General features: G+C 34.6%; 1 protein-coding gene across 10 annotated transcripts in view; it reads left to right on the top strand.

Moving 5' to 3' along the window:
* Positions 1–1,533: 1,533 nt before the first annotated feature.
* Positions 1,534–15,891, top strand: part of LOC149806358 (uncharacterized) — a 33,753-nt gene continuing 19,395 nt past the window's right edge. The window contains exons 1-5 of one of the 10 annotated variants that reach the window (XM_089952038.1): positions 1,580–1,608; positions 3,352–3,462; positions 3,964–4,110; positions 6,681–6,810; positions 8,733–9,030. In XM_089952038.1, the coding sequence (XP_089808164.1) occupies positions 6,709–6,810; positions 8,733–9,030 (400 nt within the window). In that variant the 5' untranslated portion in view covers positions 1,580–1,608; positions 3,352–3,462; positions 3,964–4,110; positions 6,681–6,708. The other 9 variants (XM_089952056.1, XM_089952073.1, XM_089952108.1 and 6 more) reach the window with 9 other exon arrangements.

Here is a 15,891-nt window from a genome sequence, read left to right on the forward strand (position 1 = left end):
TTAGACACTTACCACGTGGATTTACAAGTCACCAATCATAGGATTTGCTCCGAAAACAGAATTTACTCGTCACCAATAGTACCCTTCAGCCGACAGGAAATACTGGTAAGTGTATAAATTGTACACCGATGTTTGCAGACAAAATGGCTGCCAACTTTTGCAGGTTTTAATGAATAGGCGATATCAGTCCCTAAACCGCCAGTCAATATCACCACGGGTGAGGGGCTGATTTATCAGCCTAGATCCAGATCTGCTGTAAGAGTGAGAACGAAAGTATTGAACATTCGTTCTATGATTGCAATATGACTTTAAACTACGTGTTGCTGCTGTTTACTAAACATTTTCCACCTTGTTGTCAAAGTATTGTACATTTGTCCAAAAATAAAATAAAAAGAAATTTAAAAAAAAATATTTAAAAAAATAACTTTTTATGGACGATTGACAATTTCTATATACGCGTTACAACAGGTTTGATGAAGCGTTCCGATTGTTGAAAACATTTGTTTTACTCAACTTTTATCGTTCATCTTGCCGTACAAGTGTCTAATTTCATAAACATAATATTTCTCAAAATGAAACTTGAAAAATCTTGGGAATATATTTCAACACGCTATTGATTATAAATATTTAGTTTTAAACAAAAATAGCAGGCTAAAAGGATATTTTAACCATCAAAGACAAAGATCTAAAACGACAAACACTGAGACAAACCTACTCGAATGAGTAAAATAGCAGTGTTTGATTGGTTGAATGCCATGGATGATGTAATATATAAAGTATCAATTGGGCAGGTAAATGTTATATTTACACTTGCAAATTGAGTATGTAACATCCTTCCATTTATGCTTTTAAGCAAATAGTTGAAACACTTAAGAACAATGGAAAATATACTGCTTAGTTAAATAAAAACAGAGGACCAGTTTCTAAAAAAATGGACCTGAAACACCGAGTCCATGTCACCTTGACGCTGTATACTTGTGTCAATCTAATTTGGGTCTAAAGAAATTGCGTGCTATATGCGTGTGTGCATGCGTGTGGTTATTCGTATTTTATTTTTTGTGTACTATTGTTATTGTCCTTGGAGAATCTGATAAAAAGAAATGTTTAATTGTAAGGTGACCTTGTTATGGTGTGCCTCAAGCACAGGAGTCTGACGTTTTATCAATAGTGTACGGCGAAATCTCTCACAATATGAAATCCCCTTATCGGTATATTACCGATATGGAGATTTCATATTGTGAGAGATTTCGCCGTACTTTATTGATAAAACGTCAGACTCCTGTGCCTCAAGCCAGTGGTTAATGGTGGTTACCCGCACATAGGGGCAAGGTGGCAGTGGAGGCACCTCCGATTTCCCCTCTAAATATGTTGTGGCCTACATCAATAAAAGTTCATCGCCTATGTTTATCTATTACGTGTATAATAATAATAATAATAATAATAATGATAATATCAGGGATCATACTACGAAAGTACTTCTTAATCACTTAAACGCTTAAAAATTCACTTCATATATTAAGATGTTAACCCGATCAAAACGTCTTTATCACTCCGACGACAGAATTAAAACGAAAGTAGCCCGCAGTTAAAATTCCGTAATCTTTTGGGGTAAGTGATTGCGGTGTTACTTATTGTGAATTTGATGATTTTCGATCAGATTTTGATAACGTTAACTTTTATTTATCACTAACTAGTAGCATGGGGAAGTGAATTTTTTTTTTTTTTTTTTTTTTTTTTTTTTTTTTATAAGGCCAGCGTAGCGAGATCTTGTGTTTCTTTGTAAATGTCAATGAAGAACACAGCAAGTTACAACCTACTCAACGATTAATACCCTAGCATTGACTGGAAGTGTGAGTGGAACAATCGTGCGTTGTCTACATTTAAGGACTATTGTTAATTTCGACGTGCGCGCTACAACAGGCTTGACACCCGGTTCCGGTAGTGGAAAAATGTTTACTAAGGTCTTATCCTTCATCTTGAAATATAAGTGTCAGTATATCCCCAAAGATGCAAGATTGGGAGTCAAAATTCCCCTTGGTGACAGAACTAGGGGACAGACTGAGTAGAAAAACGAACATCAGGATCAAAACGGGGGGGGGGGGGTCACATAAAACATAATTGAGGGTAAGGGAAACTCTAAATAGCTAATTTCCTCATCATAGAATTTATCAAAGTGATTTTTGGAAAATCTTGAAAAGACATTTCAACATGTTACTGGATATAAATATTTAGTTTTAAAGCAAAAATAGCAGGCTAGAAGAATTCTTCTTCGGTATCAAGGACAACGGTCTAAAAGCATAAAAACTGAGTCAGTCACCTATTCGAACGAGTCCGATAGTGATGTTTGATTGGTTCAATTTTAGGGATGATGTCATGTCAAAATTATAAATTAGTAATGTGACTAGGTATAGTAGTTTTCTTATAAATCAAACTCCAAATTTGAGTTGATACTGATGGATAATTTGTGGCTACATGATATAGGGTTGTGTAATTGCTCATAGATTTACAAGTTGTCAAACATAAAATTTGATCCAGAAATATTATGTACACATCACTAAAAGAACCTTTCAACTGATGGTAACTGAACAGCTGTGAGAAATACAGGTAAGTGTGTGAAATGTACGCCAATTAAGCTGATAAACCCGTCCCACACCTGTAATATTAACTGGTGGTTTAGGGGCTGATATTGTCTATTTAAACCTGCACACATCAGTGTACATTCATTCGGTATTACTGGATATTATTATTACCACTAATTGTGAATGTTAAACTAACTATAGTGATACATGCTTAGCAATTGATTTTACCAAGACTATAGTTTTAATGGCCATCTACTGCACATATAATTTTTTAATTTAAATCTACAACATTTGAAAATTACAAGAATTTATTTTAAATAGTTTGATTAAAAATCCAAAAGACAGTATTTTTATATGTTCTGTCAACACATCAGAGGAACCAGCCAGAATCTGTCTAATGGGGACTGGAAATGTTCCATCAGAACACTGACCAATACATTGATGCATGACAGATCAGTTGTTCAAGAACAACTGACGTGTACACAGTAAGCTGTCAGTTGATTACCTTATTGTTGGAATATGGGGAGCTTAAGACCAAACACCACTTTTTAGGTGTTATAAGGGAATGAAAGGGGGTCATGAAGTCTTTGATGAAAATAGGCCGACCATTGCTGGAAGGTAATAAGATGGATAGACTGACCATAATAAATTATTTTTGGAGACACACTAGAGTAACTATTTTAATATTTTTTGTTAAAGTTTAATTGTTATTGTATTGTTCACAATGTTTTAAGAGGAATATTTAAACACAGCTCTTAATTTCTTTGTTCAGTTCATGTCAAAAGGCAGAATTGTGTGCTTTCTACCATTGCTAGGAAACCACTGGCTAAGAAATATTACAAGTTCAACAGTGCATAAACATGAGAGTTTTAAGCAAATGTTGGTGAGTAGATAAGGTCATGAGTTTGCATTGTTTCAAAGAAATGCATCCATTGTATTTCATGTCCATAAAGGAAGTTCATTACTAATATCAGATATATCAGTTAACTGTATATTAAATAATAATTAATTTTAAAGTTGGAATAAATTATTCATAAAGCATAAATACATCATGTTTTTTCATCGTTTATCTGAATTCAGAATCTAGCTCTGTTTTTATTTTAATCTGTTGGTAAAACCTGCCAATAGATTTTGGATTTTAGTTTATATGCTTGAGAATCCGGTTTTATATATTTTCTTTGCTTGTACATGTTGTACATATATACTGTTGCATTTGGGATGAAACCTTTTTCCTGGTTGAGGTGTTATATTTTTCTTAGTACTTTTTTCATGTTCGTTTTTGTTGGCAGACATGGAGGTTTTGATTTTACTTTTTTTTGAAAAGTGTGACCTCTAACAAGTGCTGAAATTTAACATTACACCTTGATGTCCTCTTTCCCCTTAGAAATCCTACTGGGACTTGTACATCTGAATGATAAAAGTGCACATTAGACCTTTCACTGTTGGCAGGATGTCACCTGTAATAACCCAAAAGATGACTGTCTGTCTTTATGTGTCTGCCTTTCAACCTCCTTATCTATCTGCACAAAGGGTTAGTAGCCATTAGTAATATTTTATACAGTTGTGCCAAAAGGATAAGTTATGATAGAGGGTGTTAGAGATAAAAGTACAAAGACAAAGATTCAAATTTAGAGTGAGAGATGCTCAGTTACATTGATCATAACTGGACAGGTGCTTTTTTTAACTGGTCTATGTCTGGAATAGTAGGAATATCTGGTGTTAGTAAGTTCAAATGAATTATGGTTCAAGGAAGAAATAACAACAGTCATTTAGTCAGTTTAATACACACATGGATATTGATAGACTCGCTGATTAATTGATCATTAATTCTCAAATGTAGTCATACCTTCAAAGTAAAAGTTTTAAAAGAAAATATCATTTATATTGTGGATGTTTTTGCCACATAAAAATTATATGGAAATATAATTTGTGCAGGTGATAGAGGACTTAAAATGAGTTGACACTGTATTCTGGTCTTTCCAGCTTGAATACTGGTGACTAATGACAGTGTAATTGCTTTGATGATGATGTTTTCATAAGTAATGAAATTACGGTGATGAACATATCAAATATATCATGTTGATATAATGGATGAATGTAGCATGAATTAGAGATAAAAGCTGTTTCTGTATTTCATTAATACTTGTATATTTGCTCAATCATCCTTTCTCCGTTTAGGACATAACACTGATGGGGAGCCATAGGGGCTTAGTGATTAGCATGCTAGACTTGCAATTGAAAGGCTGTGGGTTTGAATCCTACCATCAGACCAGTGTGGGTCAGCTACTCTGGTGCATTCTTGGGCAAGATACTTTACACCTGTTGCCTTGGCACTAAATGACCTACTTGTGTTGCTGTGCCATAAAGCACCAAACCAAAATCAAACGTAAGGCTGACAAGTTTGAATGAATGGCTGGTACAGGAGTACTCATAACTAGGTTAACGCACGTTTCTATTGAGCTTTCATGGCAACTATATTAGCCACAATACCAAAGTACGACCATTCTTCACCCTAGCAAGTTTTTCCATACTCCCCATTATCCACCACTCCAAAATGAGCACATAGGGTTGGGCTTTTGGAGCTGTATTTTATTTTTAGAATAGTATATATGTGATATGCTGGAATAACATTTCATGTGTAATGAGAGCTTAATGTTAGCCTTGCTTTTCCCTGTTCCTGGATTGTGCTATGTTTATAATTCAAGATGTGGTACAATCCAGGAATAGGTGCCGTCTAATATTATGATCCAGGTCTATGGAATGATCTTTAAATTTGTCTAAAAGGGCCTAAGATGGTCATATAAAACATTTTTACCATTTCATTTTAACCAGTTAGTTCGCATTGCCTGTTTATGTGTCTGAATTATCAGATATAATAAAATCTTCATTTTTGAAGGAAGCACTGTTACTTTCCTGCAGTGAGAACACTGAGAAAAAGAGATTAAAAGGATTTTAACATGGAACAGTAACATTGTTATAACAATTACACTTGAATCTGAAAAAGTGAGTCTTATTTACCATGTACTGATGTATTTTAAACAAGGTAAAACAGTTTTCCAAATAAAACAAATTTAAACAAAGTGTAATGTTTTGTATATTGGATTTAATTTATATTTGAATTAATTTAATTGTTTGTAAGTTTTAAAATCTTTTTATTTTTAATATTTTCATTACATGTCAAAGTAATATAATTTTGTTTACTAGAAATTTGATATTTTCCAGAAAATTCAGTTTGACCTTAATCTTTTCATAAATACCTAGTACTAGAAACACTGTTTCTATTTTTGACTTAGTTCCCGATCTTGATTTAGAAATCACTGAGACAAGTAAGCAACTTAAGCAACTTTCTGTTTTTATTTTATTCTTGGAGTAAAATGATTGGTTTTTATCAAGGTCATACTGGGAGTACATAATTTTAGATTTTAAACAGCCTCTATTTTGCAATTCAGGGTTTTCCAAAATTGCGCAGTAGTTAGATTTATTAGTGATGTGTAGAGAGATATTTTTCAGTTTGGGCTTTTACTTATACACTGGAAAGTGTTTGTTTGTGACCAGTTTGGAGTTATATTTAATTTTTATTCAAATTATTTAGATTCTAAAAGATTTATTATTTTCCTGGAAATATTTGAGTGCTCATACAGAATTCTTAGACAAAGACATTTCTTTAAATTTTATTTGGAGATTCAAACACTGGAATATTATTGTCTGTGGAATAACAAAGAACTGTAGACACTACAGCACCATACTGACTACAGTATATGCCATCGCCTTCCATTTTGGATTTTTCGTCAGGATTCAAACTTGAATTCATTAGAACGTTTCATTACTAGGACTTCTAAAATTTAATTCGTGGATTATTCTTGGATTATTTTTGGATTTGATTCTTAAAACAGTAAGTTCTTATTTTTTCATTTTTACAGTGTTTTTCCATGGAAATAAATAATTTGTTAAATGTCCAAAGCTTCTTGTTTTCACTCCTTCTTTTGTCACTGTTTATATGAGCCAAAACACATAACATAAGAATTAGCAGCAAAAAGTTTGAATAAAATGTTTGGTGCATTTACATACAGTTTGAAAGGAAATGATCTTCCTTTTTTGCAGGTGATGGCATGCTAATAAAAAGTAACTCATGTATGCCTGGATTTTGAATGTATTGAAGCAGATTCCCTGCCGACGAAAAGTTTCTGATAGTGTTGATATAGCTCTTGATAATCAGGGTGAGCCAGTCAAGGTGAATACATGTAAAGAAATAATATATTCTTAGCATCACAGATTTATTAAATCATCTGTTGGAAAAAAAATGTTTTAAAGTGTGAACAGGATAAGGCCTCACTGCTGTGACATCAGCTAAGGCCTCACTGCTGTGACATCATCTAAGGCCTCACTGCTGTGACATCGTCTAAGGCCTCACTGCTGTGACATCATCTTAACACAAAAATTAAACTCATGCTGGAAAATTTGGAAGCTTTTCAATATAAACTGAGAAATAATGACTTGTAAAAAGGCATCCATTTGGTATATTGGTATATATACCTGATATTTAAAAGCACTGGCACAAGAAGATGTATAAGAAACATTGCAACACTGTACATAGGTTCTTATCTGTTTAAAAAGCTGAATATTTTCAAGTCATGATTTAAATTTTAATTTAAAAATTGAATGAACATAAAAAATGAATGAAATTTAGAGTGTTTAAACAAATTGCATTGCTCGTTTGACTTGTTGCTGCAGCATGAATGTGTGTGTCTTGTTCAGTTATTGGCTGTCCTTTTTTGATGATGCAGTCTACAGTGGTCTTATATGAAAATGAATGTGTCTTGTTCAGTTATTGGCTGTCCTCTTTTGATGTTGCAATCTAGAGTGGTCTTATATGAAAATCGTGGAAATTGACCCTCAGTATGGCCGTCATGATTACAATATTGATATCTGTACTAATCTCAGATGGATTGTTATATCAGTGTGGGGTTTTCACCAATAAATTTATGATACCTAGTTGGTCCTAAATGAAAATTATACCAGTCATAGATCCAGTATGGCTTCCACGACAGCTGTCTTGAAAATATTGCAGTCACTATTCCCCTAAAATGGATGGCCATATTGATATGGAAGTTTTACCAAAAGACTTCTAATGATGTCTGCTTGGTCCTGAATGAAGTTGGGGCCAATCTGATGTCTGGTACATCCACCAAAGCCACTAAGTTGTGAAACTCTTATTATTACTGAAGAATGTCAGAAATGTTTTGAATATCCTTGAAAGGAAGAAATTGCCTTATCCTGAATACCTCAACATTTTTTTTGCCCACTAGAGTATCAGTCCCTTCAGGAGATTATTGTTTTCTATAAATCAGAGCAAGAATTTATTTTGCAATCTCTTTGGTGGCAAGAATGTTTGCTTCTAAAAATTGCCAGGCCTAACCCACTATGAAATGAAAGTTGGCCTTCACTTAATTCCCTTTGTCTTGGCACTAAATAGTCCTTGATGTGCTGATGCTTGTCAGAGAAACGTAACAAAGCAATAAACAACAATTTTATACATGCTGATATTGTCACAATATTGCTTTCGTGATTAGTTAGAGACATTTTAGTATTCTAAGCTACTAGTGACTGCTAGATGTGAATTCAAACAGGCTTTTTGAGAGAGAGAGGCGGGGGCAATTAACCTCGATTTATTTGTTAAAGAACATAAAAATATATGAATACAGCTTGATTTAGTGTAAACAATTTTATTGCAATTTTCATATTTCAATTTATGAAAGTTTAATTTCATTTGCCCAGTACTTGGTACAGATGGTTGAGTTAATCAAGTAGTTAAGTTAAACACAGACAGTTACATTCTTATAAAAACTTCACAATAATTCACAGATTTACATATTTAATATAAATGGATAAGTCTTGCATGCAATCAATGCATTTTTCCCACTCCAAAGTCTCTTACTTTGGAATATTCACCCTTGAGGGATCTTACGTTTCTTTCTGATAAACTGGGTAAGCTAGCTAAGTGTACAAAGAGTGAACAGTTAATTACAAATGCAAACATAAAATAAGAGCATTTAAACAAAATATAAAACCCTGAATTGATGTCAGATCAACAGACAGTGTGACCTTTTCCTCAGACCTTTTGTGGCACTCATGTTCTCTGAAATCTTACTTCAGGGACCTGGCCAAGCAAGCTCAGCATGGCCTCAGGATCAGAATGGGAAAAATGGCGGTCATGATACTGTTAGAAGAAGGGAAAAAAAGCACTCGGATGGATACAAGAGTGTTAAAAATGGACATCAGAGACATAATGTTACATGTTCAGACAAAGAGGATGAGAAAAAAATAATTCATCCAGAGTTTGAATTTTTTTGGTTAGAAGACAGCCCTTTCAGTCAATGGTATCGAAGGGAGTTTGTTGTTGAAGGACAGAAATTCTGCACAGCTGAACAGTATATGATGTATCACAAAGCAAGTAAGTCACATAGAAAGGATATGATGTATCACAAAGCAAGTAAGTCACATAGAAAGGATATGATGTATCACAAAGCAAGTAAGTAACATAGAAAGGATATGATGTATCACAAAGCAAGTAAGTCACATAGAAAGGATATAATGTATCACAAAGCAAGTAAGTCACATAGAAAGGATATGATGTATCACAAAGCAAGTAAGTCACATAGAAAGGATAAATCTGGTCTTCATTCATAAATTCTTGTAATGTTGAACTACTTTAAGATTCACTTGTTGTCAAAAAATTATATGTACAAGTACCTCATTATAAGGCCATCTCAATAAGGACATATACTATATGCATTAGCAGCAGAGGGGGCGAACAGACCACTTGTCTGAAACCTAATTTGCTTAAAGTATAAGCTTCTTCAAAATAAAAAAATATGGTCACTACTAACCTGACCGAGAGTTGTGTTTACATACTGGAGGTCCCACCCCCTCTGCTGCTATCAATTTATCCAAAAATTTTATCAAGTCCAATACGATATCTTGTTCTAGGATCATGTAAATTTATTGTTATAAACCCGTGCTGGGTTGATTGTGCTTGTGAAAAGAAATTTCTGAATTTAATTATATCCGTGTCACCGCTGCACCAAGTTTGATGGATATTTTGCAACGTGTGCGTATCGACTCCATTAAACATAACTAAAATATTACATTTATCTCTGATCACTTTTGGTATTTGTGTGTATCACGGTTACTACAAAAAATGTGAGAATAGCATATGGTGGAAGATGTGCAGTATGTAACAGAAAAAAGTTTTCTTTTTTACCCAGAAAAGATGGTGGTGATATTGCTAAATTAATGTCAAATTTCCCAGGAATGCCATGGGCTAAATACCCTGGAGAAAAACATCTACCAGGATATAATTATTGTGGTCCAGGTACTCGACTTGATATCAGGCTTGACAATCAGGATCAACCAAAACCAGATGAGTATCCCATAAATGATATTGATAAAGCATGTCACGTTCATGATGTGGCTTATAAAAATAAAGATCTGCAACATAGGCATATTGCAGATGTGAAGTTGATTCATTTGCTAGATTCCATAAAAAATAAAAATATCAGAGAATCATTAGCTAATTGGTTAGTAAAATCTGCGATGAAAGGTAAACTCGTATTAGGGGCTGGTAATTAATTATAAATGGAATCAATTTATTATAGCCCAAGGGGATACTGGAGGGGTAAAGCAGCAATTAGTAAACTCGCTGATGCAGCAGCAGTTAAACATTCTACTGCTAAAGCGTGGTTATCCAAACAAGCAATATGGCAAATTTACCTACCATCACCGAAACGAATTCAGTACGTGTATTTCAATGTTAGTGTTCCTAATGAAGTTCATCAAGCAGATATTCTGTTTTTACCTTATGATACGATTAAAGTACGTAGACATCAAATAACATACAAATACGTGTTAACTGTCATTGACGTTGCAAGTAGATATAAAGAAGCGGAACCATTTTCAACAAAAACATCATCTGAAGTAGCCGATGCGTTTGAACGAATTTATCAACGAGGACCATTACGATGGCCACAACTATTACAGGTTGATCCTGGCAAAGAATTTCTTGGTCCAGTATCATCGTTGATGAAGCAACATAATGTCAAAATACGACGAGGACACACTGCAATTCATCGTGATCAGGCAATTGTTGAACGATTTAATTGAACACTTGCTGAGCGGTTATTTGGATATCAATATGCGAAGGAATTCATTCAAGATAAAAGATCTCGCAAATGGATTGCAAGATTACCAAGTGTGAGAGCCACGTTAAATAATGAGATATACTCGAACGACCAACATGAAACCTATTAACGCAATTACCAAAAAAAATATACCCGTACAACAACGTGATTTTTCAACACAGCCAGTATTAGGTAATGTGACCGTAAGATATTTATATGAACGAGGTGAACTTGAAGGTGGTAAAAAAAGAGCGATTGATCCTATTTGGAGTATTACGACACACAAGATATCTAACATAACAAGATCCACTGGTAGACCAGCAATCTACAGACTAGATTCAACTGCTCCTCAATGTGGATTTGTACGTGAACAACTACAAATAATTCCCGAGGACACTCATTTACCACCGCAATCACTTAACTAGCACCCCTACGTTGATTACATTCAAGACAGGTCAACATCGTGTTTTCTCGTGTATGGCCAAGATGGTTATCTTTCCTATCTATGGTAAATTGTCTTGGATCATTTTTCAGATACCGCCATAACATTATATAATTACAACTCGCACAGTGATTATTCTGCTGTTGTTTCAGCATATTAATAAATTCAATGTCAAGATCAAAGTCGCGTTTATATTTTTTATCACACTGTTTATAACCAGCTAATTTTCTTCTTATTATGTCACTGTCAACATCATCATCATTGATCACTGACTCGTCCAGGATAATCTTTCGTAGTTGAGATATTCTTCTGACTCAAGACACTGCGAGATAAATCAAATTTGACCACTCGATATGATCATCAACGATGCAAACAACTGTATCAGAGATAGTTAATCCTTGAGATGAATGAATCGTCATCGCGTATCCTAGCGTCCATGGGGATTTATTTGTTTTTAGCGCATCTTCAACAACATTGACATCGACTGCGACAATATCATTCAACACTAAATTCTGTTTCTCGGTCTGTCCTGGTATATCAACATCAATATTTTGCCGCCGTGTATCTGCTGGTCGATAACATAACGGAACTGGCAACGTTGGAAACTTTTCTCGTTGTAACTGAAACAACCGCTGCTGAAGTGTGTCTCTGACTATCTTTCTACTTGCAAAAAATCGTTCATGGGTGTTTCTGAAATCACTTCACGCATTATTTCACATTGAATTTTATTTGGTCGCAGTCTGATTAATTTTTTAAACTCCCTTAATTCTGGATCAAGTGCTCTATGATCATCAGTCACTTCTTCAAAGTGGTCAACAAAATCTTTCAGCCAATCATGTGGAGATGGTCCAACAAAAGGTGGTGGTTGACCGTGATCGCCACACATTATCACAGCAGTATTTTTTGTTAATAGCCAATCAAGAAACGTTTTTAATGTTTCTAACGGTACTGTACATATTTCATCCCAAACGATAATCCTCGGAATATATTTCTCTCCCATCCTCGAAGAATTCCATGCGTCACCCTTCCATCAGAAGAAGCTGTGATAGGTACACGATTGTACTCCTCATTGTTTCATCTCTCGCGCGAGTCTATGTGTAGGAGTTAAAATGATCATATCTGAATTCTGAAATAATTCGATTGCTCGAGTCGTCTTACCAGAACCCCCTGGTCCGTTCAGATAAACCGTTTTATTTCTGGATATTGGATCGTACACCAATGGTGCAGAAGATAGCTTTAATGTTTGATATTTTTTACAATAAATATCTTTAATCGTAACATCAGCGGATTCGGAATAATCGAGTATGTTTTCTTTTTTTATTCTTCACGAACCCCACTGTGCACAAGTATCGATATGTAGTTGTTCTAGCAATCCTGACTCTGAGGGCAAACTTAGAAACCTTATTTATCATCGATAGTAGATTTATCAAAATGTACGTGAGCATCGATGATCTTAAATGAGTATACTAAGGTGACTCACCATCCATGTAGCTCACAATTTTACCTAGTTTAGTTCCATTTGACAAGAAAGCTATTTCTCGACTTATAAACGTGTTTTTCTTCGTTGTATCAGTGATTATAAAATCTAACTCAGCATTGTCCATGATCAATCTTGTACAATGTCGTTTATGATCGGATGATCCTCCTTGAGTGAACTTGCCAATTATTTTTCTGCCAAGATCTTTCGTAATTTTATTCTCGTAATCTGTTTTATCCGGGTTTTCATCATCAGAATACTGTTTTTGTTGTGGTAACCAAACTTCGGTTTGTTTCCGATATGATATAATTGCTTCGCTGATTGTCAACGATATTAACATCGCACAATCAAGCATATATCGTAACAGTACTATTGGTACCCACATTTTTTCTGAAAAATGTTTTCCAAACCAAATATAACAAATTGGATGAAGTCCCATAGCAAACTCGAATGACTCGATTCGAGCAAATCCAGTCAGGTCAAAATCCGGTAATGGTCCATTTATCGATACTCGTGTCATTTCATGCGTCGGATGACTGAATCGCTCAAAGTACACAGAACAATCTCCGTACCTGAGAAAACTTCCGGGATAACATGCGATCATATCAACTGAAATAACATCTCTGTGATCGTATTTAGTATTCCATAATCCACCGTGTCCGTATTCGACACAACTGGATATTATGTCATTGAGAAATCAAATCTAGTTGGTTTCCACGAATTTTTCTTTCTAGCAAAATGAGCCGCAACTGACAGAATAGTAAAACAGTTGCTCAATAGTTTGTCAGTATCATCAGTATATTGCAGTGCAAGATTTTTCATTTTTTCATGGAGAAGATCTTTTCGATAAATAACGCCATTAGGTCGTACAAACTGATCAAATTTATTTTTTTCTTCCACACATGATTCGTCGTTAGAACTCTGAAATAACCATAATGACACAGGTTCGTCTTTACTTATTTCGTTAATAAAATCAAACATGTCTCCGCGGTAAATTTTAACAGTTCGATTTCGTGGAAACATTGTTACTGTGCTAGTCCACACATGTGCATTATGATCAATAATTTCGATCGAAGCACCTTTTGATTTATATTTTGATTCAAACAATATTTCTCCTGTTATCGTCACTATGGTTATTGGGAACTTTAGTTTTTTCCCTAGTTCAGCCACATCTTTGATTGATGCCCCGGTATCTTTAACCATTTCTCCCCACATGTTTATTATTTTACGTCTTTTATCCGTTAAGCCATTTCCACGAGTCGAAACTGTAAAATGTTCTGTTACTCGTTCAGCCACACAGTTTATTTTTGAAAATTTCATCGGCGCCATTTTATCAACGTTGGGTTTTTCATTTATCACATAGATTCCATAAGTAACCGCGGTCACAGGATACGCTTGCTCATGATATGGTTTGTCAATGCCAGTCAATAGACGTGGTTTGGAATCTTTACTTAGTATGACAGTTTTTTCACCCTTGTGTACAGGATCATATTTGTCACGGATAATCCAATTACCTGTTTCTGTTAGCACGACAAATTTTATTCTGAAAAGATATTTGCGATTATCAATGTAGTTAATGATAGTTGCTGCTCATTCATCATTCATCGTAGCATCGATGACACCGTTGTGTATAATCTTGAATGTTGACCATACATGATATGCACCATCTGTGTGAAATTCTTTCTTGGTGCCATGAATTTTATTAATCAAACTTTTATTTTTTGGATCAACCAGATTTTGCATCGGTAGGTCGAGAGATATTCTGTCGAGATTAAATTTATGTGCACTCCAGGGCTTGATTCGGGACAATCTATCGAACTCGCTCATATTATATTTCAAACAAGTATTTAAATGAAAAATATTATATATAATGTCTCAATGCAAATGGTTGATGATAGGTTCATGAACTCACTGTAATAAATCCTGTAAAAACGAATTCTGCGGACAACACTTGCAGAGCATTCACCGTGGAAGCTTAGGACCAATACCATGCCTGTGATGTGGTGTTGGAGTACGAGGAAAAACACTATTATGTGCTCGTTGTTGTGGTAAGCGATACAGGGAACTTAAAAGATATTATGATAAAAAAATAATGACAGTGACAGATCTATAAAATCCGTAGAGGACTATCTAAATAAGTTTTCAGGAAAATTATGATTTAAACAAATACTATTATTATATAAATGAGCCAAGAATTTATGAAGCATCATATAATAACAAACTATGAATCCAATCATGATGGTCTTATCAGACACTGTCGGTTGAAAAGACCAGTTGGTACTGTTAATAATACTGGTTATTTAATGTTTACTGGTGAGAAGAAAACTTATTATTGTCATCGATTCGTATACAAGTGTCACAAGGGGTTCATCAAAGACGGTCTTGTGATCGATCATATTGACGGAAATAAACTTAATAATAATTTATTTAATCTTCAGGCTATTACACAAAGCGAGAATTCTGCATGGGGGGAATGGGTAAACACCCAAAAATCCCTAGAGCGGTTAAATCCTTCAATACACAGACTTGCAAAGAGAGAATGTTTAAATCAATAAATTCAGCTGCGAAGTATTTTGATATTAACTCGCGTGTGGTAAAATACATTGCAGAAAATATAACCAAATCCGACTTCTCTAACAAATATGAACAAAGAATCATCTTCCAATATCAATGATGGAGATAAATCGTCAAATTATATTTATTAACTATTTATTTAATATTTGGGTCTGTAGTGTACGAGCACACTACTTACCTGAAGAAGGGGGATAACTCCGTTGAGCAACTCATGTAATTGAGTTACTTCCCTTTGACCACGCATACGTGTTTACGATCGCAAGCGGAAAATTGTTGCACATAAATATAAATGTGTAAATAATACTTTTTCTGTGAGTTTCTAAAGTCAGTTGAGTTCGACAAAACCATATTTAATTTTGATCTATCTAGAGCTGGCTAACGGGAAGAATATCAGTTATTTTCCGTTGTCTTACAGGAAGAGTATCAGTTATCTTCCTTATACCAGTGACTGTATTTTGCACAAACAATATACTTTTTTTATTAAAGTAGTTCGGTTTTCCTGGTTCGCTACGATGTCTACAGTGTGGCAGTTAAAATCCGGTAATGGTCCATTTATCGATACTCATGTTATAGTGATGTATGTCTTCTGCGATAATAAGAAGTAGCCAGAAGTTTTTCCGGTACATATATTATCCCGAAAAA

Source organism: Sinohyriopsis cumingii, chromosome 1 (assembly GCF_028554795.1).
Source record: "Sinohyriopsis cumingii isolate HCF-2022 chromosome 1, ASM2855479v2, whole genome shotgun sequence".
Lineage (NCBI taxonomy): Eukaryota > Metazoa > Mollusca > Bivalvia > Unionida > Unionidae > Sinohyriopsis > Sinohyriopsis cumingii.